At 38.5% G+C, this 24,147-nt stretch overlaps 1 protein-coding gene across 8 annotated transcripts in view; it reads right to left on the reverse strand.

Annotated features, from left to right (window-relative positions):
- Positions 1–24,147, reverse strand: part of TMEM68 (transmembrane protein 68) — a 60,252-nt gene that overhangs the window by 15,856 nt on the left and 20,249 nt on the right. For 3 of the 8 annotated variants that reach the window (XM_019421319.2, XM_019421316.2, XM_019421315.2), the window contains 5 exons: positions 23,537–23,704; positions 21,033–21,226; positions 16,045–16,105; positions 14,237–14,376; positions 1,464–2,807 (listed from right to left, as the gene is read on the reverse strand). In XM_019421319.2, the coding sequence (XP_019276864.1) occupies positions 2,691–2,807; positions 14,237–14,376; positions 16,045–16,105; positions 21,033–21,226; positions 23,537–23,704 (680 nt within the window). In that variant the 3' untranslated portion in view covers positions 1,464–2,690. The other 5 variants (XM_019421317.2, XR_002072981.2, XR_002072982.2 and 2 more) reach the window with 5 other exon arrangements.

The raw sequence follows: 24,147 nt of genomic DNA on the forward strand, positions 1-24,147 counted from the left end.
TGGGTGAAAGTTTGATGAGACACATCTATTTACATGGTCTCAAAGTATCTCTCCATAAACTCGATACAAAGGAAAATTTTACAGGGAAGAAACCTGGCGGGTGCCATTTTAACCAAGTGATCAAAGTTACTACCATCGCTAATGAACCAAACTGACATTATGTGCCTCGTGATGTGAAACACTTGAAAAAGCACAGCATCATTTATGTAGTATTTCTGGAATAATGCATAGCCTGATTCAAATCATGACAAAAATATCAGAGAAAAACAGAGTAAAGGGTATCTACAAAGCAAACGGTCTGTCTTCTCCAAAAATGTCAGTATCGTCAGAGACCAAGGAGGGCCGGGGAATCATTCCAGACTAAAGGCGACTCAAGAGATAGTAAAACTAAATGCAATACGTGATCCTGCTATGAACCATGCATCCAGAAGAGAAACTGATATAAAGAATATGGAGACAACTGGTGAAATGTGAATCCGGTCTTCAGATCAGGTAATACTAGATATCAATGATAAATTTCCAGTCATTGCTCTATGATGCTATAAATGGACAGACTTATAATCGAGAAGAAAAAATTGAAAGAAAGAAAACATCTACCTATATAGATATATAATATATATAATATCTATACAATATATACATGGGATGGGGGAGAGAGATAGGAGGAGGGGTGGGTGAAGAGAATAAAACCAATGTAACGTAACAATTGGCCAATCTGGGTGAAGAGTATGTGGGAGTACTATGTGCTACTATTGCAACTTTTCTGCAATAGTATTTGATATTGTTTCTAAGTTTAAGTTTTTTTAAAAATTTTAGGATATGAAAAATCTCCCATAGAAGTATGCCATGTTCCTGCTTCTGGAGAGTCCCTAGCTTTCATCAGGCTTATGAAAAACTCCCTTCACAAAGAGTGAACAACAACCCCTTTCCATTATTATTTGTGTTTCTGTATTTACTCCTATCCCCTCATTCTTCTAAATGGCATCTAAATTCAAACAGCAAAGATAAAGATCTTGTCCTGAGCAAGACAGGACAGATTCCGGGTAGAGAACATGGCTTGAAGTAGTAAAACTTAAATAGTATAAACAATAATAGCTTTTGCTACATTAGCAATGAATATCGTTCTTTCCTCCATTTTTAAAACCCAATGGTGGCCCCGAAACATTATTCTCATTTGTTTTATAATCATTTATTCATTCATTCTGGAAATACTTATCGATTTTCAAACAAACACTGCTCACTGCCAGAGGGAAAAAAAGCTGCAAATAATCATTAACTGACTCTTTTCATTGGAACCGAAATTAAAATATATTTCTTACACTAGAAAGTAAGGTTTACTCATTGTGGCTGACATAGATGATTGTCAACATAGGATTGTGGGTGAAAAACGTATGAACAGTAAAACAAAAAAATTACTTTAAAATAAGAAAATGTCGCGTATGTAATTTCACAAGAAAATGAACTGTACTTCAGCTTTACTTTTATTTTATGTTGCTTACTTTTATATACATCACACATATCATACATATATACTTGTTATACAAAAACCTATACAAAAATCCAGGTAATTTAGTATCTAAAAAAGGGAGCGGGAGATACTGCATTTGATTTCTGGTACTCTTCTGTGTAAATACTTCTAAAATTCAGATTTCAAGGAGACAACAAATTGAAAGCCATTAATTTTTCAGAAAGCTTTGTGTTCACATAAATTCATCATTCAAGTATACTCTTATGGAACAATAATACACCACGTGACTGACTGCAAAATCACACTCAATAAGCCATGGTACCGAGTAAGAGTGGAGCTTTCTTGCTCTGGTTTTACAGACTCAGCCCCTTACATGGAACGCGGAACACAACCGTGATTCCCACCTGCCACTATTAAACGCCACGTTACAGCACGGTACACCCTCTATCGTCTGTCTACAGATTCTTGTTAAAAAATAATACTAAAAAAGAATAATTATTAGAAATTTTACTTCTCCGGATTTCTTTTTTGTTCAATTTGAAAAACGGTATACCTCTTCCATTGTGCTTGGCAACTTGACATCACACCTAAAGAAATTATTTAAAGATCCTATGGACCAAATATATACATAAGCTTCTAAAAATTCTTGGTATTGTTTAATTCATTTATAATTTCAGTTCTACAGTTCTCAGTCACAGCAAATATAAAGAATTTAAAACAACGCTCCTCAACATAGCATTATTATGTTTTTAAAAAGTGAATTGCTGAGGCACAAGAACATTACGTGATTTGCCCAAGGTCGGGAAAGGAATGAAGGGCAGATAAAGGAGTATTTCTTCTGCAGTTTAAAGTGTCCGTACTGAATTCCGCCATCTTGCAAAATTAGCCCAATGCAACAGATACAGAAATTAGATGCGTTATTTGGGAATGTGTGTTTAGCCTAAATTGCTGTTATTAATAAACCTAGTTTTTAAAATCTATACAGTTATCATACATTATCAGGAATTTATAAAAAGAAACACCATTCTGTGAATTATTAGGCAGGTAATGAGTTACTGCTTAATTTTGACACAACTGATTGCAAAAGCAAAATCGATACAATTTTAAACAAACAAGTTCAGCAAAAGATGCTTATTAACATTCTTTTTAAAAAATACTAATTATAGAACCTACAAAATTTAGAAGACAGTACTAGAGACACAAACATACTAATATAAACGTATTAAATCGTCTTCGAGTTGATCTTTTGTTTTTTATGAAAACGTTCTAACAAAGCACTCATAATGTTTCCTGGTATTCTTTGGTGCTTATCAATCAAAGCTTGAACAGCATTCTTTGTCTATTAAGAAAACAAAAGAAAAGCCATTATTCTTTTAGTTCTCAAAATAGATCATTCATTTTGTAAAGATTTTAATATACTACTACTTGCAAAAAGCCCTCCCTAATTGAGCATCCCTCTCTCCCCAAAATTAATGCTTTCCTTCTCAGCACACCCGTCGTGTGGTTCTCACACTTGCCAGGCTGGAAGCACAGTTAATGTTACACGGCTATTTTCTACACCACCCTGTAAGCTCCTTAAGACACAGCTTCGTCTTTCTCCAACACTGAGCACAGCAATGCTTTGCATACAATAAACACTAAGAGGAACGACAAAAGTCGTAGGACATTTTTCTAGTGGGCAGATGGGGAAGGAAGTTTTACTCCTTCCTACCCATGAATAAATTTGTGTGCACGTTTCTTTCATCACATACACACAATTACATCAGGCAACGCAAGAGGAAAAAGTGAGAACAACGAATGAGCTGATACACTTTTAGTTCACTGCCTCAATTTCTAGGCAGTTTAAGAGGACTTTAAGTCACAGCAATGGAAAAGCCAATTAGGATATAACAAGGTGTCTCCTAAAACGATTTGCTTCCCATTAAATTCATGACAAATTTCAATAATCTTTTCTTTTATATCACTTTGTGGCTATCTAAAAAAAATCTGTGTGCACATCATGCATGCATGTACACACGTACATTATTTTAGATGGCAAGCTTTTAATAAGCCTTCTTTTTATAAATCTTGGACCCTCATCCCTTTTATTTTTGTAAAAAAGGGTTTTTTTTTAATTCCAGTTAACATACAGTGGAATATTAGTTTCAGGTGTACAATATAGTGACTCACCACTTCCATACATTACACGCTGCTGTTCATCATCACAAGCGCCCTCCTTAATCCCCATCACCAGTTTCACCTGTTCCCCCCCAACCCGGCTCCCTTCTGGTAACCATCAGTTTGTTCTCTAGAGTTAAGAGTCTCGGCTTCATCTCCTTTAAATATAATTAAGAAGCTCTAGCCCAAAGATGTATTTAAAAAAATTTTTTTAATGTTTGTTTATTTTTGAGACAGAAGAAGACAGAGCGCGAGTGGGGGAGGGGCAGAGAGAGAGGGAGATACAGAATCCGAAGCAGGCTCCAGGCTCTGAGCTGTCAGCACAGAGCCTGATGTGGGCCTCGAACCCACGAACCGTGAGATCATGACCTGAGCCGAAGTTGGACGCTTAACTGACAGAGCCACCCAGGCGTCCCCCCAAAGATGTATTTTAAAAATATGCTTCTCTGAACCACAAGTTTGCGTATCTGTAAAAGGAGAACTGTTTCATACACTTATTATAAGGGTTAAATGAAATTTCAACCATGTCTTCAGGTACTTGGCAGTGACTAAAAGTAAGTGATAAAGGTTGTCTCTTGTGAAGTATGTTCTTTAAAATTTATTCATTTATTTAGAAAACAGTAGATGCTTTGGAAGCTATAACATTAGTGAAACAAGTCTCTAATCTCAAGCTTGCAACTTAGTAGTGGGTCAAGTACAAAGTAATAAAAACCTTAGATCATTTGGGGGCGCCTGGGTGGCTCAGTCAGTTAAGTGTCCGACTTCGGCTCAGGTCATGAGCTCACAGTTGGTGGGTTCAAGCCCCTCCTCGGGTTCTGTGCTGACAGCTCAGATCCTGGAGCCTGCTTCGAATTCTGTGTCTCCCTCTCTGTCTGACCTGCCCCACTCACACTCTGTCTCTCTCTGTTTCTCAAAAATAAAACATTTTTAAAAAAAGATTAAAAAAAAAAAACAATGAAGATCACCTGTAAGCTGTATCTACCACCTGAGATGTGAAAAGAAAGTATCTAGAAGTTCAGACGACAGCCCATTTATTTGGTGGGCAGTGACGGGGAAGGACACATGAACGAGGTACCGTCTGGCCTGGGTGTCCAAGGACCAGTGAGATTTCAGTGACAGTGGGGACAAGAGCAGGAAGCAAAAGACCACAGGAAAACAACTGGCTAAGGACAGGTGGGTTAGGGAGCTTGGCTGGACTTTCAGGTATGTGTTCTGAAGCTGGGTGGTAGAAGGCTCTAAAATTATAATTCAATTAAATCATGAGGCTGTCAAACACCAAGTGAGAAAGTATAGACTTTGTTTAATATGAACTGAAGCGTCAAGGAAGGCTTTGGGGTGGAGAAATATCGGGGCAATGCATTAAGAAAGCACAACGCTTGCAAAATCACCAATGATACTCTTCTGTCACCAAACCCGATGACATTTTTGTTTTAAGTTTATTTATTTATTTCGAGAGAGTGTGAGTGTGCGTGCCAGTGGGGGGAAGGGGCAGAGAGAGAGAGGGAGAGCGCGAGAATCCCAAGCAGGCTCCGCGCTGTCAGTGCGGAGCCCGACTCAGGTGAGATCACGGCCGGAGCCCAAAAAGAGTCGGATGCTTAGCTGACGGAGCCACCACGGTGCTCCAGTCAGGGACATTCTTTTAATCTCACTTGACCTCTCAATCTCCCCTGATCTTGCTTCTGGAATTCTCATACTGGAGGAAAACCTAGGTTTTCTTCTAACTTCCAGGCTGCTCCTTTTCAATCTTCCTTGCAGATCTATAATCCCCAAATCTGCCACTGACTTATTCTTCAAAGGTTCAGTAATCTTTCCCCTTTCCACAATTTAATTACCTTTCATTTGCTGATGACTCCTAAACATTTACCTCCAGCCCGCTCAGCTTCAGACAGGAATGGTCTTGAGTGTTTTAAAGGCACCTCATACTTTGTCCTTTCCTTAGTTCCTTCCCTGTTTCAGCAAAGACGCTACCATCAACCTAGCCAAGTAAGCCCAAACCTAGAAGCCATCCTTAACAATTCTTGCTTCTCACTCACAATAGCCAATCCATCCATCAGCACATCCATTTATTTTACCTCCCAAATACCACTCACATTATCTACTTCTCTCCGTCTTCTTTACACCTTTATGACACATGTATACGATATATGCGTGTATATATAAATAAACCCATATTTCTATGTGTGTGCGTATGTGCGCATGAGACTAGAGAGAGAGAGTTAAAGAGACAGACAGAAACAGACACTGTAAACACAGAAACAGAACAATAGAGAGATTAAGACTGAGAGAACTTTCGGGAAATATCCCAAGTGCCCCCTTCAGCATTAGCATAGTATATTTTAATTTAGATTTAGATAGTGCTTACAAAATGGTTCTCCGCAATCAAATGCCGGAACAATCTATCACCCATTTTTTAAATGAGGTTTCATTTCTACATTAATTTGGCTGCTAGTAATTTTGAATTTGTGATAATTCAGGGATGATTATCCTATAGTTTATGCTTATATTATTAACAATGAAGACTGGAAAATCATGACAATGTATTACAAAAGGAAAATTTTGAGTGTTCTTTATTTCCAGTATACTTTAGTTCAATAATGACAACTTACAATCCAAAATATGAATACAGCAACTATGTACTTAAGTAAATTCCCCCAAGAAATTCTACGATGCTTTGGTAGACTACTTGTTACTTTAGGCACTGAAAATAAAGCGCATAAAGCAACTGGAGAGGACAACTGAGGTATTTCGATGATTCAGAAAGGCCTTTTCTTCCTTACTTAAACTGGTAAGTTTTTACTATATTTATCTGTTTTACTATATAAAATACCTAACCCTACCAGTGACACGAATGTGAGTAAATCCTGCTCTCATATGAAAAATCAAGGCACTGGAGTTTAACTGTCAGAATATACTTTCCTTAACTGAGGAAAACAAGGGAACAGGGTTCACTTAATTTGAGACCTAAAAGAAATGCCGAAGAGCATTTAGTTCAATTTCTCTGCTCTACAAATAAGGAAATCGGGGTCTGGGGAAGAACGTATTTCTCTAAAGTGATGCTGCTGCCTAGTGGTAGGACTGGTGGTGAGTAACACGGGTGACGATCATAACCCAGGTCCCTAATCTTCCACACCAGGCTTTTTCTGCTCTTTTTCTGTTACCTTCTACTTTGTGCCTAAAAATACATGGTATTTGTAAGAGGGGTTCCTAACTGGCTCTGAGCCACTTAAATCTTAAGACATAGGGAGGAAAAAGTTGTAAAAGAACAAAACAGAATTCACATATCCTACAGGAGAACACATAGGTCGGGGGCAGCACAGAAATGTGTTAACGATAAAGTGCACGTGGGCAGAAGCAATGTCACTGGGTAAGGCCTCACCCTGGCGTCAGGCTCCCGGAGCCTCATCAGTAAGGCATCGCCGCGGGATGAGACAAGAGTCATGTCGCACGGACAGCATGTGCGGACTCTAAAAGCCAGTGTCACGGAGCTTCGTCTTCAGGATGAAGGAGGGTGATAAGTGCTGAGTATATTTAATGAGCCAGCAGCGTAACTGAAGGTAAGTTTTCTGTGTTTTGATTGTTTAATTTTTTTTTAACGTTTATTTATTTTTGAGAGAAAGGGGAGGGGCAGAGAGAGAAGGAGACGCAGAATCCGAAGCAGGCTCCAGGCTCTAAGCTGTCAGCACAGAGCCCAACGCGGGGCTCGAACCCACGAACTGTGAGATCATGACCTGAGCTGAAGTCGGACACTTAACCGACTGAGCCACCCAGGCGCCCCAGAGGCAAGTTTTCTAAGAATGAAGTTCAGAGACACATAAGCAAAGACAAGGGCGCATAATGTTTCTTTACTGTTAACCTTTGTGAAACTTCCTACATGTCAGCTGCTTGATTTGAACGGTCTCATCTAATGTAACATTATCGTTGTTTCAACTGTACATTCTTTTCTAAGTGTCTGGTCTGGCTGAGTCCCAATATGGTAGAGCAGATTATAGTTAGTCACTCTCTCTGCCTACCAGGCCTCTCTCTTTTGGACCTTCCTATGGGAGGAATACAGATCCTGTCCCCGTGAAGTCCACGGTGGCCATGTGACAGCACTGGCCAATAAAACGTCAGTGGGCAGCTGGGTGGCTCGGTCGGTTAAGTGTCTGACTCTTGATTTTGGCTCGGGTCATGATCTTGCGGTTTGTGAGTGTGGGCCCCGCATCAGGCTCTCTGCTGTCATCGCAGAACCTGCTTCAGATCCTCTGTCTGCCTCTCTCTCTGCCCTTCCCCTGCTCACTCTCTCGCTCTCAAAACTAAATAAACATTTAAAAATAAATAAAATAGAAATAAAATAAAATATCAGTGGGAGTAAGTGAGCCACCTACAAACAGAAGCTTTAAAAATTTTCACTCCTGACATTTTTTTTTAAGTTTGTTTATTGAGAGAGAGGGGGGAGGGGTAGAGAGAGAGAGAGAATCCCGAGCAGGGTCCACTCTGTCAGCATGGAGCCATGCGGCTGGCCTCAATCTCACAAAACCATCAGACCTTGATTTGAGCTGAAATCAAGAGTCAGATGCTTAACCGACTGAGCCACCTCGGTGCCTGACATTTTCTTTTTACCATGGCAACATCCCACCTGAATCCTCCTGAATCCAGGAGAAGGAGGACAGGGATCTCAGGGGAAATATAACATAAACAAGAAGTAAGCTTTCCTGTCTTAGCCTCTGAGATTGGCTGGTTGTTAGTACAACACACCCTAGCAAAACTAACTAAATTATCCAGTTTTCTTATGTGTAAAAGGCAGTAATAAGTCCTGCTCTATAGGATGAAATCAGACTTATGCATAGAAGGAAAAGTAAAATTACCTCTGTTCACAGATGACATGATTTTATATATAGGAAACCCTAAAGACTTCACAAACACAACTAATAAACAAATTCAGCAAAATTGCAGGATATAAAATCCACACACAACACAAAAATTGTATACACTAACAATGAACAATCTGAAAAAAAAAACCAATCCTGTTTATAAACGCATCAAAAAGAGTAAAATACTTAGAAATAAACTTAACTGAGGAAGAGAAAGTCTTATACATTGAAAATTATAAAACACTGCTGAAAGAAATTAAAGAGACAAATACATAAAAAGACCTCCTGTGTTCATGGATTAAAAGATTTAATATTGTTAAGATGTCCATATTATCCAAGGTGATCTACAGATTCAAGGCAAACCCTATCAAAATCCCAGCAGCATTCATTTGCAATTTCAAAGGACCCTAAGCAGCCAAAAGAAGAACAAAGTTGTAGGCTTCATACTTCCCCATTTCAGAACATACTACAAAGCTACAGTAATCAAAACAGTGTGGTACTGGTATAAAGGCAAACATATAGACCAATGGAATAAAACAGACAACACAGAAATAAACATTTGCACGTATGGCAAATGATCCTCGACAAGGGTGCGAAGACCATACATTGGGGGGAAGGCAGTCTCTTCAACAAACAGTGGTGGGGAATCTAGACACCCACAGTAGAAGGAATAAAGTTGAACCTTGCCTTACATCATAAGCAAAAATTATCTCGAAATGGATTAAAGACCTAAACATAAGACTTAAAACTATAAACCTTCTAGGAGAAAATATAGGACGGAAAGCTTCATAACACTGGACTTGGCAACCATTTCTTGAATATGACACCAAAAGCACAGGCAACAAAAGCAAAAATAGACAAACAGGGCTCCATCAAACTCAAAAACTTCTGTACATAAAAAGGAACAATCAACCGGGTGAAAAGGAACCTACAGGATGAGGGAAAATATTTGCCCATCATATATATAGTAAAGAGGACATCCAGAATGAAGAACTTCTACAATTCCACAACAAAAAAAATCCAAATAACATGACTTTAAAAATGAGCCAACACCTTGAACACACATTTCTCCAAGGCATATGAAAAGGTGCTCAACACCACTAGTCAGGGAAATGCGTATCAAAACTATAATGACATATTACCTCACACCCATTAGGTTGGCTGCTATCACAAACGAAACAAAAAACAGAAAGTAACAAGTGTTGGTGAGGATGCAGAGAACCTGGAACCCTTGTGCCCTATTGGTAGGGATGTAAAATGGCATGGCCAACTACAGAAAACTGTATGGATGAGCGTCCCCCCACCAAAATTAAAAAAGAACGATTGCGCTGCAAGATAATAGAAAATATATATTGGTCTCTACCCCTGGTTCCTGGCACAGAGCTCCTAAAACTCTTACTATGTCCTAAGCGGTAAGGGCACTGAACATCTTTCGTTCTAATAGTTGGTCTCTGACTCCAGTCAGCACACAGTGCTCCTGAAATCCTTATAATTTCCTGGGTGATAAAAGTGTCTTTTGTTCTACTGGATTCCTGGATGTCTTCTGAATAAGGGCAGGTCACCAGAAAGACCAAACTATGATTAGAAGCTTGGAATTTTCAGCTCTACTCCATCATGCCCCAGAGAGGGGAGAGCAGCTGGAAACGGAGTTAACAATCGATCGCGCCTATGTGAGGAAGCCTCCATAGAATCCCAACAGTACAGAGTTCAGGGAGCTTCCATTCCAGGCGGGTGAACACATCCACACCAGGAAGGGTGGCACGCCCTAACTCCACAGGGGCCCTGCAGTTGAGGCCCTCCCATTCCTTGCCCTACGTATCTCTTTATCTGGCTGGTCATCTGTATCCTTTATCACATCCTTTAATAAACCGGTAAAGTAAGTAAGTGTATTCCTGGGTTCTGTGAACCAATACATCAAAATAATTGAACCTGGGAGGGGTCCTGGGAACCTCCAATTTGTAGCCAAACCGAACAGAAGTTGCAGGTTACCTGGGGACCCACTACTCGTGATTCGCATCTGGAGTGGGGTGGGAGCAGTCTTGTGGGACTGATTCCTTAACCGGTGGGATCTATACTATTTCCAGGTCGACAGTGTCCGAAATGAGTTAAGCGACAGGATGTCTAACTGGTGTCAGAAAATTGCTTGGTGGGAGCAAAGCCTCCCTCCACACATTTGGTGACCAGAAGTGTCGCAAGTCATGTTCTGTGTAAAAGTAAAGGAGATGTGCAAGTGAAAGAAAGACACAGTATGGAGGAACTAGGTTTTTCCCTCCGGGAGGGAGAAGCTGGAGTTTTTTCTTTCTACCTGTGATCCAGCAATCTGACTTCTGAGTATATATCCAAGAGAATTCAAAGCAGGGTCTCGAAGACATATCTGTACACCCATATCCACCACGGCACTATTCACAACAGCAGAGGAAATGGAAGCAACCCTAACGTGCATCGGTGAACAAATGAAGATACGACATGTGGTACATACACACAACGGAGTGTTATTCAGCTTTAAAAACCAGAAGGAAATTCTGTCACGTGCTGTAGTATGGATGAACCTTGAAGAGATTATGCTAAGTGAAACAAGCCAGTCACAAGAAGACAAACGTTGTATGACTCCCCTTTTCTACCGCGGTCAAACTCATAGTCATAGAAGGCAGAATGGTGGTCGCCAGGGGCTGCGGGGAGGAAGAAGCTCTGAGTGGTGTATGATTCCACGCATATGTGGAATCTAAAAGAGGTGAATTCGTGGAAACGCAGAGCAGAATAGGGGCGTTACCAGGGCGTGGAGGAAGAGGGAGATGTTGGTCAAGGGTACAAACTTCTGGTTACACGATGAGCAAGTTCTGAGGATCTAAGGTACAGCACAGTGACTACAGTTAAGAATACCGTATTATATATCAGAAAGTTGCTAATGAAAAGGCCTTAAATACTGTCACCACGGGCACACAAAATGGCAATTAGGTGCTGGGAGCACCCAACCTTACCGTGGCCATCATTTCGCAATATACACATGTATCGCATCTTCACGCTGCGCATTAAACTTTTACAATGTTATTGGTCGCTTGTATCCCGACAAACCTGGGGGAAAAACAAGAATCTCGCGTGGCCCGTGAAGGAACCAGAAGAAAAAGCTGACGGGTATGTATGAAAAAGAAAAAAGAAAGAATGGGCAGCAGGTTTTCAGGGGGTACAGAGACTGGAGATTGGCCACACACGTGAATATATTTGGCACTGATAAAGCATACACTTAAAAACGGCTAATAAACGTTGTGGTTTTGACTACAATTTAAAAAACTTGAAAGAGGGGCGCCTGGGTGGCTCAGTCAGTTAAGCGTCCGACTTCGGCTCAGGTCACGATCTCACAGTCCATGAGTTCGAGCCCCGCGTTGGGCTCTGTGCTGACAGCTCAGAGCCTGGAGCCTGCTTCCGATTCTGTGTCTCCCTCTCTCTCTGCCCCTCCCCCGTTCATGCCGTGTCTCTCTGTGTCTCAAAAATAAATAAACGTTAAAAAAAAAAAAAATTTAAAAACTTGAAAGAAATCACACTACACATACCTACGGCTGGTATAAAAGTCATAATCAAAACACACTCACACCATTTTCCAGGTGATTCAACAGCAGCCATTCAATTTATGGCTTTCACGTAGTTTCATACTTTCTGAAGATGTACCTGCAAGCTGAGTGGGCTTTTCTCATCCTCATCCTTCCTGATCTCTTTGCAGGAATGAATATTACCAGTCATTCCTATTGTGTAAACATCCTCGCCGGCTGGCTTCTCTCACACAAATTGACTTTTCTCCACGTCTCCACAGCTTTGGCTGCCGTCCTCAGCATGCCCCTCGTGTGTTCTTCCCTGTCCTCCCGTCTGTCCTCAGTCTTCTGTCTCTAACCTGCTTTGTGAATGAAGCTCATGACTTCAGTAACTGTCTCACGCGGACGCGGATAACTTCTCAATTTTCATCATCAAGTATTTTTAAACACCTATGCATATAATATATATGGACATATCCTACAGGTAGCTATAGAATCAATTTTCAAGTCTGGTACGTTCTATCTCTGTAAAATCTCTCAAATCTGTCCCTTGCTCTTCTTCAAGTAGCTAAAGAGACCACTATGTGATTCACTCATTCATCAAACATTTACTGAGATCTAATTAAATACCTAACATGGTGCTGGGAACTGGAGACCCAAGAATTCAACAGCATGAGCCCTGCTCTTAAAGAGTGCACTTATAATCATATGTATCTAAGTGATCACAATCGCTACAGTCATCTTCGCCAACCATTGTAGAGAAACGGATTATACATCTGCTTGTTTGGGCCTCGTAAATGTGAATGAAACTGAGATGAGCCACTCCCAAGCAGAGACCTTTCCTCACTGAAATGTTATCTGGTAGACAAATTCCCTAGTCTGATAGTTAAGGGCCTAAAAATGTAGCTACTTACTTATCCGGCAGCATCTCAACCAAACCCTACCCACCAAGCTACTGATTCCCCAAGTTTATTCCACAGCTGCTAATCCAGGAAAAACAAGGAGGTTTTGGTCAGCTAAGACTGGGAAATGCCCTTTGAAACAGTTAAATAGACTTCATTGCAGAGCTTCTTGGAGGCTTTAATGCGTTTGCAAAATCCCTGGAGAATTTATTAGGCAGTCTTTTCCAACCTTGCCGTTCTGACCAACACTGCCGGTATATGGTCAACTCTGCAACCACCGCATCTTTGTTCATACTCTTCCTCCAGCCCCAAGTCCACAGGACCAAGCCACGCCCTTCTTTCAAGACCCACCACAAATGCCCTCACTCCAGGAAGCTTTTCCTATTTTTTCCTTCACAAAGCAGTCTTTTTCCCCTCTGAGCTTCTACTGGTCTCGCTCAAATTCAGCCTCCGTATCACTTCCAGTGATCTCGCCAAACGCAAACCTATTATACCGTAATTCACCTATGTTCAAGAGCACCCCCCCACCTGCTTTCAGGAAACAAAATCAATTATAGGCCATCCTAGTCCAGACCATTCCTGTGTTTCTAGCCCCATCGCCTATGATATCCCTGTAGCTATACAAGACCACTCTCAACTCCCCAAAGATTTTATGCTATTTCATAACACCATCCCTTTATACATTGTTTCCTCTACCTCAGTACCCTCTGTCCAGCTATCTGCCACTCACTGTTCTCAACAACGACCTTGCGTAACCTCAAGTAATGCTCAGGGACAACTATGAGTGGGTACTATTCTCTTCCCGGTTCTGCACACTAACGGAGCGAGCTGTGGACTCCCTGAGGTCACACGGCAAGCCGTGGAGCTGGGAGCAATCGGATTTCATCACCCACACCCTTCAACACTCTTCCATTCTCCTCCCAAGATACTTCCATCAAGCAAGAACAATACTTTTCTTTTCATGGAGGTCAAATCTTTGTCCTTCTGAACATCACTTATGAAACCTTTTACTTACCAAGAGCCAAGAGCCCCGACTTCGGCACGTTTGACATTTTAAACTGAGTAGCTCTGCGGTGGGGGGCTTACTCAGGCATCGTACGATGTTTACCAGCATCCCTGGCCTCTACCCACTAAATGCCAGTAGCACCACCACCTCCCGGGTCCTGCCTGTCATGACAATAAAAACAGTCTCCAGATCCTGCCAAACGTCCCCTGCGGGGAGGAAATCACAACTGGTCTAGACCACGTTTGGAGGATAAAGTAGTGAAGTCATTTTTAATACAGTACTTAAAAGGAAAACTCTGTTCAAAGATTAAGAAAGAAACAATAATTTACCTTTTCAGCTAATTCTTCTGCTGTTATCTTTGGATCATAAGGAATAGGCTCCCCTAAATAGGTGCGTAATTTCACGGGAAAACCTCCATACATCGGAGCAAATGGATAGCGGAATTTTTCATAAAGCCATCTAAATAACCCTGTTTTAAAGTAAACAAATTATTTTCATGGGTTAAATATTCTGAGCACATAATTGTAACTTTCAAATTAATATGTAAGACTTAGAGGAAGGTGGCAAACAATATCACCCCCGGGCAATTAGTACAATATACGTTTTTTTAAGATGAGCTTTTCATCACTTGTAACTAATGGAGCATACTAATGTAAGATGTTAACAATAAGGGAAACTGGGGGGTGGTGAGAAGCTGTGTCAGTACTCTGCATTTTCTGCTCAATTTTTCTGGGAACCTAAAAATGCCCCCCAAAATAGGTTTGTTCATTTTTTTTTTTAAATGAGCTTTCAAAAATAAGAGAATTTTAAAAAGGCAAATCAATTACTATTATTACAAAACAAAGGGTAAAGACTATAACCCAAAGCTAGAAGCTAAAACGTCTAGAGACTCACAAAAACAGGCTTGTATGAATAAAAGAAAAAAAAAGAAAAGGGTAAGATAAATTCACGTAAACGTGAAACTACAATGCACCAATAAACCAGGTAAAGAAAAAAATATTGTAAATTAAGAAAACTGCAGAGTAGCAAAGAATTACTAATGTTAGTGACCAACAAAATTTAGCAGGATTGCAAGTGGCAATAATGTAAAATAAACTGATGAACTAAGTAAAAAAGAAAGTCAAAAAGCAGTCAACAGTAATTTTTAAACCACTTTATAATTAAAGAAACAAAATTAGAATAATTTTTGGTATGCAACTTAAATTCTGAAGAAATGACCTGGGAGAAAATTAGAAGAAATAATTCTACTGTAAGAAATAATCCACAACAGTTAAATATCACATCACTTTCCACTTTACATTTGAAAAAAAGGGGGGGGGGGGGGGAGTAATACCTAAAAAATGTAATAGAATATCAACGATATACCAACATCAGACATAAAACAGACAACAGAAATTTAAAGTTCTTCAAGAGGAGATCTGCATGGGGATAGGAACAATATATTGCTAGGGATACAAAATATAATCAATCGAATATAATATATAAACCACAGGATATAAAAACAAACTATGAAAATCTCAAAATAAAAAGAAAACAACAGAGAAACTGCAAAGAAAAAGCACATCTAAATGTTATCTCTCCTCTAACTACACTCAAAGCTTATTTTGTTACCCATAAATTAAAGTTAGGCAAAAAGAACTTTATAATATAAACATATCATGGTTCAAAATATTTTAAAAAGCAAAAATTAAGAAGTAACAGATATGAACCAAAGCAGATGATACATCCTTGTGTCGTTAATCTTAATTCAATATCATATTGTCATCCATTTTTAAAGCTGAAACTCATGCAGCAGTGAGTTAGGAAGGCAGTCTGAGTCATGGGTACATTTGTTCTAAACCTCAACAACGTGGTTCAACCCAGGAAATTAGATAACTCACTGTAATTTTAAGCCCACAACAAATAAGCTTCAGTATGTAGATGAGATTCTCAACAAAAATCTAACATCTAAGAACTGCCATTACTTAGAATGAGTTATCGTTTAGACTTTAAATAGAAAAACATCTAAATAATAAATTCATTATCTAAAGTAATAACTCAAAAGGATTTCTTATAGGGTTCAAAAGCCCAAATATTTAAACTACTATAATCTAAATATTACATTAACATTAGAAAAACCATATGAATCAGAACTTACTTGTTCCTCCAAGTGATCTAAATCCTTCTCGAATATTTTGTGTAAACATAGGAATAATGGGCTAGAGAGAATTTGAATTAAAAAGTAAATATATTGATCCATTCAATATCACCATTGAGTCAGTAATGCAAACTTTTGGGGGCCTGTTTAAGATTATGAAAATGAGGTATTTTAAAAATAAAGGTATACTTTTATCACTAGTGTGATTTATAAGACTAAATTTAACTTGATCGTTTGTAAAAATAAAAATTGGAACTACTACCCTCTAGTGGCGATATATAATACTTCATTTGCCAACTTTCCTATCGTTCCACATAAACCCTTGAAACTCAAAATGAGGATTACCAAAATCATTAATTTCACGGAATAAAATGAATATGGTAAATTGATCTTAGCGGTCCACTGAAGAGTATGCTGACTGGAGAAAAGTTACAAGGCAGAGGTCCCTGTATGGGGAAATACATATGAATTTAAATGACAGGTTTTGGCAAGATGCTGTCACAGAATTACTGAAACACTTTTTTGTGTGAGCTTATGAAATCTAAAAATGTTCAACATCAATGAAAAGTATAAGACTCACTGCAAAAAAAAAAAAAAAAAAGGAAAAGCATATACAGAAAACAATTCCTTTTATCATTAATTTTAGAGCATTTCTGCTCACAAGTTCATGGTTTTTATTATCCTATGAACATCACTGATTAAGCATGATTTTTTAAACGGAGACCTTAACTAAATGTCCTAAAACAATGATGAAATAGCAAAGGATCACGTAAGGAGGTTCTACCATGGTGAAACTGAAGTAGACAGAAAAAATTGAATAGAAACACCTTAATATGCACACAAAATCCAACGAATTAAACGATGTTTCAGAAAGAAAAAAAAGCTGAGTATCACTTTACTTCCAGTCTACCACCAGTTTGTGCCGAATACAGAGTTCCCTGCCTCGGTGAGCAGGGCTTGAGATATTTAAATAAGCTGACATTTTACAAAGCCATTCTTACTCAGCTGTGGGGAACAGTAAACTATGGTGGACTGAGGGAAAGGGACTAAAGGCACAGCTTTCTTCCTACGACTTACTAGCTCACATAGAACCACTGACCATTTATTTACTGTATCTCTCCCCGCAGCGGAAGGAAGACCCCTAAGAGCGGAGACGTTGTTCTGCCCACAGCTGCGTCCCCAGCACCCGGAACAGTGCCTGGACTAGACTAGGTGCTAAAACGAAGTGCGATGAAGGAATCACAGAAGGAATGAGTACACAGAACAGACACAATGCCTGTAATGGATTAGTTTGTATTCTCTGAATACAAAATGTCAGAAACAGGCAGCAGCAATCTTAAAACCAGTTAGGAAAAAAAGAAGTCAGGAAAAGAAAAAGCACTCCGGTGGAAGAATTTAAAGTTTCATGGCGTTAATCCACAAAGCTAAAACATAAAACAAAGTACACGGACTCTTTGGTAAAAAATTCAGATTATGATCAAGGAAACCACCCCTAGTTTTGTGAAATAAAGTAACTGGCTGACAGTCTAACGTTTTAAAGAGTTATAAAATGTCTTTAGAGTTGAGAACATAAAATGCCCAAAGAGGAACAGAAACCTTTCAGCTCACATATACACACACCCTTTGTCTTCTCTGACCAGTATTGCTGGATTTATGTCTACTGAGTGGCAGGAACCCCTAAGTTTATGCTGAAGCGTGCACTTTATGAAGACTCTTGAGGTTACATATCATCGTTTAAAAAGCTTACTCTCCAGAAGCTAGATATTTCTAGAACTTCCTAAACAGGAAAATGCTTACCCTAGCAGGCTCAGTATTCCAGGCTATAGTCTGGGCATATGGTCGCTTAGATTTGCATTCAAGCTTACAGCCTTAAGACCATAAGCATTACTTTATTACAACCTGATACTGTAGTACAATTATTCCTCCCTTTCCTCATGCACCTTTTGTATATGAGGGACTTGCATAAGTAACCTAGGATGAAACTGTTTGCAGTATACATGTATCTCTGTGTAAGTGTGTGCAAGAGAAAGAGAATGTGTATTTTGTTAAAACTAGTCTTGGGGAATCAGGTGAATATGGTCTGAGAGTCTAAACTTTGCCACTAAAAGTAAACGAGCACCACTGGACAAATCACCAAAATGGAAATAACAATAATTATCCTATCACAAAGGTTATTTTGTGCATTGAGATAATACATATTAACAATTTTATTAAAACAACTGTTATTTTCTTTTACATCAGTTATTTGTTTTCTAACTTGAATAAATGGGCTAATATTTTCCCAACCTATTTAGATATGAAGTCACCTAAACATTCCTATCAAAGTGATAATTCTCAGGAATTTCACAAAATGAGTGATTTAGATCATATTAAAAAGCCTGTAACTTTCAGATAAACCTTAAATATTTTTACCAATATTTTGTACACTTGCACTGACAATCTAGATTTTTTTCACTTCAATTTGTTATAATGTCACAATTTAAATGCAGCTATTCCTGCAATAGTCTTAAATTTTTACTGGAACTTTACGATAGTTCTGTGAGGACTGTGAAGGGGTTTTCCAGATGGGATACTTGTAGCATTCACAACTAGATCCATATATGATTGAAAGAGCTCCGTCACGTATCCGGAGGGTCCCCCTAACCTCCAGGTCAGCAGACTCACGGTGAAATGCAGGCAGGAGTCCCGCAGTGTAAGCTCTGCTTTGCTTCTGCCTTGCTGTATGACCCGACCCCTCCGTCCCTTCATCTCTCTGTGCCTGAGTTCCCTCATCTGCAACACTGGAATAATGACATACGTCACCTACTGACTATACAGGAGTACCAACGTGAAGCCTTTAGAAGCACTACAAAAGGTTGGGGTGATACAGTATTTACCAAACATTTAATGCTATTTGGTAAATCAACAATGTTAAAGATTTTTGTTTTTAAACTAAAAAAAGGCGGTTTATAAAATTTTCCCAAGTTTTATACAGGAACTTTAATTAAATGATCTGGATTATCTTAACTTAATTATCTAGAAACTCTACCAAAGATTGAAAAAAATAGTTCCTTTCTCTCTGTAATTTCTTTCTTTCAGGCCTTCGTCCAGGCAATGTTCCTTAAATCTGTGAAGTTAAGGATGAGAAATTAGAATCTCATGATCAATTTAATTCCAAATCTATTTTTGTCATTTTTATCTTAAAACTTCATAAGAAATAATTCTTTCAAAATATAAACTGAAAACTAAACTATCTTTGGTTAGGTTTTTAGCTTTTATCATTGCTTTAACAGATATTACATTCATTACCATTAATTTTTGTACAATGGTGCATATATCCTTTTGTTTTACATTATACATATATTCTAAAATTTTGTTTTATACATCAGTGCTTAAGACTCTTTGAGAAACAGGGGTGCCTGGGTGGCTCAGTCAGTTAAGCATCTGACTCTTGGTTTCCACTCAGGTCGTGATCTCACAGTACGTGACAGTTCAAGCCTTTCGTGCTTAGGATCCTCTCTCTCTCCCTTTCTCTCTGCTCCTCCCTCACTCGTGCTCTCTCTCTCTCTCTCTCCAATAATAAATAAACTTAAGGAAAAAAAAAGCTATATGGCTTTCAAAAAAAGGCCTCTTTGGGAAATAAAATGTGCTATAAATTAATTTTCTGTATCACTAATACTATTAACATAAAGTTCAACTTCAAACGTCCCTTTCTAGTAGTGCTTAACGTTGTGTTTAAAAAATCAATTCAATTCAATTCAATGACTACCAAATGCCAATCACTGTAGATGGTCTCGTCCTCAGGGAGCTTATAATCTACAGTAGGACAATAGTGTTTAAATGTGTATGTTGTCTATTATTAAACACTTGGGCAAGTGCAGTAACTCTTATCCTGGGATCACATTAGTAGTGCGCCACAGCAGTAACTTCTGGTAGTTACATGTACATGTGTACAGGACAAACTAAAACTCAATGGATTTTATTTTAATTCTGAAGTTCAAAAAAAAAAGAAAAATCCCGTTCTTCCTCAAATATCCGTCTTGGGTCAGAATGAGTCATCTGTAATCTCTTCGTTTTTAATAAAGAGCCTGTATCTGCGAGCTGAACAGGCAAGTTAAAAGTGTGCACACCGGTCTCTATGTAGCAGCAATGGGCACACGAAAAACACTGACGCAGGGAAGTACTGTCAGCAGCCTCTAACTAACTGGCCCAGAAAAAGAACACCATCCTGGTCAAAGGCACTACCATTTCTTTTCCCGACAGACAATCTAAAATGAAAACAGAAAACACAGGAACATTCCACAAGTGATCAGTAAGTGTTTCACAGGATAAAGTACAATACGGAAACCAAAAAGTTGAGAAATACTTTCCAAAGCAAAAGAAAAGGACAAAATGGCATTCACATTCTCCAGTCTACTAAACAGAATAATTACAGTGGATCTCAGAGGAACACTTAATTTTATTGACTAGTTCTTTCATCAAAATCTTTTTAAAAGATCTAAGTTACAGTAATATTTGTTTCTCATCTTCAATACAATCAGAGAGCTGACCACATTTGCTGATAAAAAAATAACAGCAGCTACGCATTCCTATGAGTAGATAAATTGGTCACAGATAAAAGAACTGCAGTGAAACCAACCAACGACCGTCACTGAAAATATGCCAATTCAATCATACCAAAGGACTAAAATACATAGAACTGAACTGATGACACTTTTGAACAAGGTATGACTGAAGGAATACAAAAAATTTTACAAATCTGATTAAAAGTCAGCTTTTGAAATGCGAAATAAAACTTTGGTGGCTATCTGCCACATTTCCAGACTGATGTGGAGGTGACATCCCATGCACAACTTCTCCACTGCTACCTTACAAAGAGTTACGCGTACGCTGATTTTTAAGTAGTGCAATGAAAGGATCTAAATTCTTATATACTCTGGCTCACTATGGAAGCATTTATTTTAAATTCAACCTAGCTTTACTTTAATAATTGGTTTTATACAACTCACCACTTTTGCATCAATTGCAACCTGAGCGAAGCCTTTACGATTACCCCAAATGATGTTGTAGGTTTCATCACTAATTAGGGCTTCTCGAACTCCACCTGGTGAAATAGCTAACAAGTGACCACTCCTCAGAATTTCAACACATTTTTCTCTTGGTCCATGTAGAGCACAAAATACATCAAGTAATAAACTAAACCCTGTAAGAAACATTAGCATGAAGATATGTCTTAAGTACTTCTTGTCCAATTCTTCAAAACAAAAACATTTGCAACCCACAGAACTTAATATCTACACTTAAATTAGTAAATTCCTTTTTTTACTTCTTTTTAGATCAACAAGAACTCTTAGGGTTTACGTACAATTAATATTGCTGGTAAAGTAACGGCTACTATGACTTACTCATCACCTCCTACTGAGCACCTCCTCACGGATCACCTGCTATTCGGGCTACTGGACATATTCAAACTCTTAATTAAAACTCACAAAAACCATGGAAAACAGGGATTCTGGCCCCCATTTTACAGACAAAGAAAGTTGGCTCAATGAGTCTCTTGCTCAACGTGACACATCTAGCAAATGGCAGGGCAGAGATTCCGGTCCAGGTATGTCTACTCCAAAGCCCCTTCCACTGCATCTCAGGGCCAAACACTGTCTATAATATTTACTAGAGCAGTCAGAAATGATATCCCATCAGCAATCACAAATCTAATCTTCCTTTAGCCCTATAAGAAAGAGAATCACTCAGGAGAATGTAAATCTGACTATGCTTAGCCCTACCAAAATTGGCAAGCCATAATCAAATCAACTGAAATTTGAAGTTAGATGATGTTACTCTCACAATTAAATTTTTAAAATCAATAATAGCAAAATCATTAAGAGGTTTGGTTTTTTTAAGAGTTTTTAATAAAGTGAGTATTTAATTCAGTAACAGCCAATTCCAGGTCTTACTATTATACAGTTTTTCAAAGCGCAACTATTTATGGATGAAAGAAATAATCCTGTTAGTAACTAAATATTTTAACCAAATCCTACGCTGGAACTCTGGAGGGCTGATGTTAGCGTATACATTATTCTTGAGAACTGAAAACTGGGTAGTGAAGACTGTGCAGACTAACCAAACTTCTCACAGGTTTAAGGATCTAAAGCAAGATTATACATATTATTAAGATTGAAAGACTATTCACCCCCATTATATTAAAAGCTCACTGATTTAATTAGATACATTTTCATAATGGGTTTCATAAATTACAAGATCATAAAGGGGAAATTTCAAGCCAAATGCTAAATAAAAATATGCACATTACATATAAAAAGAAAAACAATGCAAGCAAGCTAATGTTCTCTAAGAGAAAACTAGTCAAGTAAGTATTTTAGCCCTACATTAAAACGATTCTTTATAAAGCATGGTACAATGTTAATGCTAACATCACAATTTTATAAAGAAGAACACAAAAGTGATTGCATAACATGCAAAATTATGCAAATGAAAAATGAAGTACAATAAATCAAAACAATAACTGGTTATGTTAGGGTGGTAAGATTATAATGATGCTCTCCTTTTCTCTAGTTTTCAAATTTATTATAAAGTGATCACAATTACTTTCTAAAGAAAAACCTTTCCTGGACAATTTAGTTTAAGCAGAGTACAAATGGCTTTTTAGTACACAAGGACACCCAAAAGATTAACCATGCCTATGAAAGGCCCTGTTACTTAATTCACTGCTTGGTGTTTGTCTTTCTGGTTGATGGGTGGCTTTTGCTTTTATTATGCCAGAGAACAAATGATAAACTTTGTTGGCTCATTTCTGGTGATTCAGTGACAAAAGAAAATAAGACTTACTACCAAGGAGTTTATTTTAGAATGGCTTTTTAAAAACAGTTTGAAATCATTTGGTTCATTAATATTTTTAAAAAGCATAAGCCTTTATGAACAGAGTAAGAAGAATATAGTCCTTAACTTTAAGAGCTGTAAGTCTAGCAGGCAAGTCAAGTACGAAAAAGACACACAGACTCTTAAGGATAGGATTTCTGAAGCAATGTTATTACATGAAGACAAAATATACCCTCACTGATGTTTTAAGTAAGTTTGATTTGCTGGAATACCAACAGTAATCAAACTCTAATTACTGTGAAGTTAAACTCCAAAAATCAGTATCTCATGGAAAAATTCATCATATGAAAAATCAACTACTTTCTATGGCAAAATATAAATTAATTCCTTGGTAAAAGTTACAATTTATTTTTTTAAGTGGAAGTTCAGGATTTAACTTAGACAAATAATAACAAAATAGCTGTTAATAAAGAAAAACATTAGGTGACATTTTTGACCATGTTTTTATATTTAGATATATTACATAAATCGGATAATTAGATACTCCCAAATTAGAGCTCTAAGCGTGTTACCCTAAAAAGGCAAAAGCTTTTCCAAATGATCCTAGAGAGCTCAAGGACACAGACTTTAACATAATTTGATCACGTTAACACCACTATCCACAGTCAAAGTTTACCTGGGATTTTAAAGACAAAGTGATCGGCTACTACTCGGCAAGTCCTGCCTTTATGGATAAAAATTTTAGCCATGAAGTAGTAAAAATCTATGGGAATAGCTCCATGATAAAAAATTATAAGTGCTGGTCCTTCTTCTGGTATTTTTTCCATCCCGTGAACTTCATAACCTGTTAGAAAGACAAAATGCAGATGCTTAAAATATATTTATTAGTCTATTTACACTAAAGGATGGTTACTAACTCAGGAACTCGGTCTTTTGTCGTTGAAGTACATGAGCCTTCCTCTTTCTCTTTCCCTCTTCACATAAATTGGTCCCACAGCGATTAGGTGGGCCACAGTGAAGTTGGGGCGGGGGGGGGGGGGGGAGCAGCAAGGCATGTCCCAGCTCAGGCAGGTTGAGGAGGGCATCCCCATGAGGTGGTCCAGAGTGGGGAACCAGAGCCCAAGCAGAGTTGGGAGTACACCCCCAGAGGGCAACAGCCTAGAACAGGGTGCTAGGGCCTGGGTGGGAAAGGGAGGGAAGCCAGGAGTGGGGACAAACACAGGGGTAGAGGATAGCATTCAGATACTTCAGGGACCTAGTATGGGGTGTCAGCCCAAGTGGGGTCAG

This window comes from Panthera pardus, unplaced genomic scaffold (genome assembly GCF_024362965.1).
Source record: "Panthera pardus isolate Hobbes unplaced genomic scaffold, ASM2436296v1 HiC_scaffold_7, whole genome shotgun sequence".
Classification (NCBI taxonomy): Eukaryota; Metazoa; Chordata; class Mammalia; order Carnivora; family Felidae; genus Panthera; species Panthera pardus.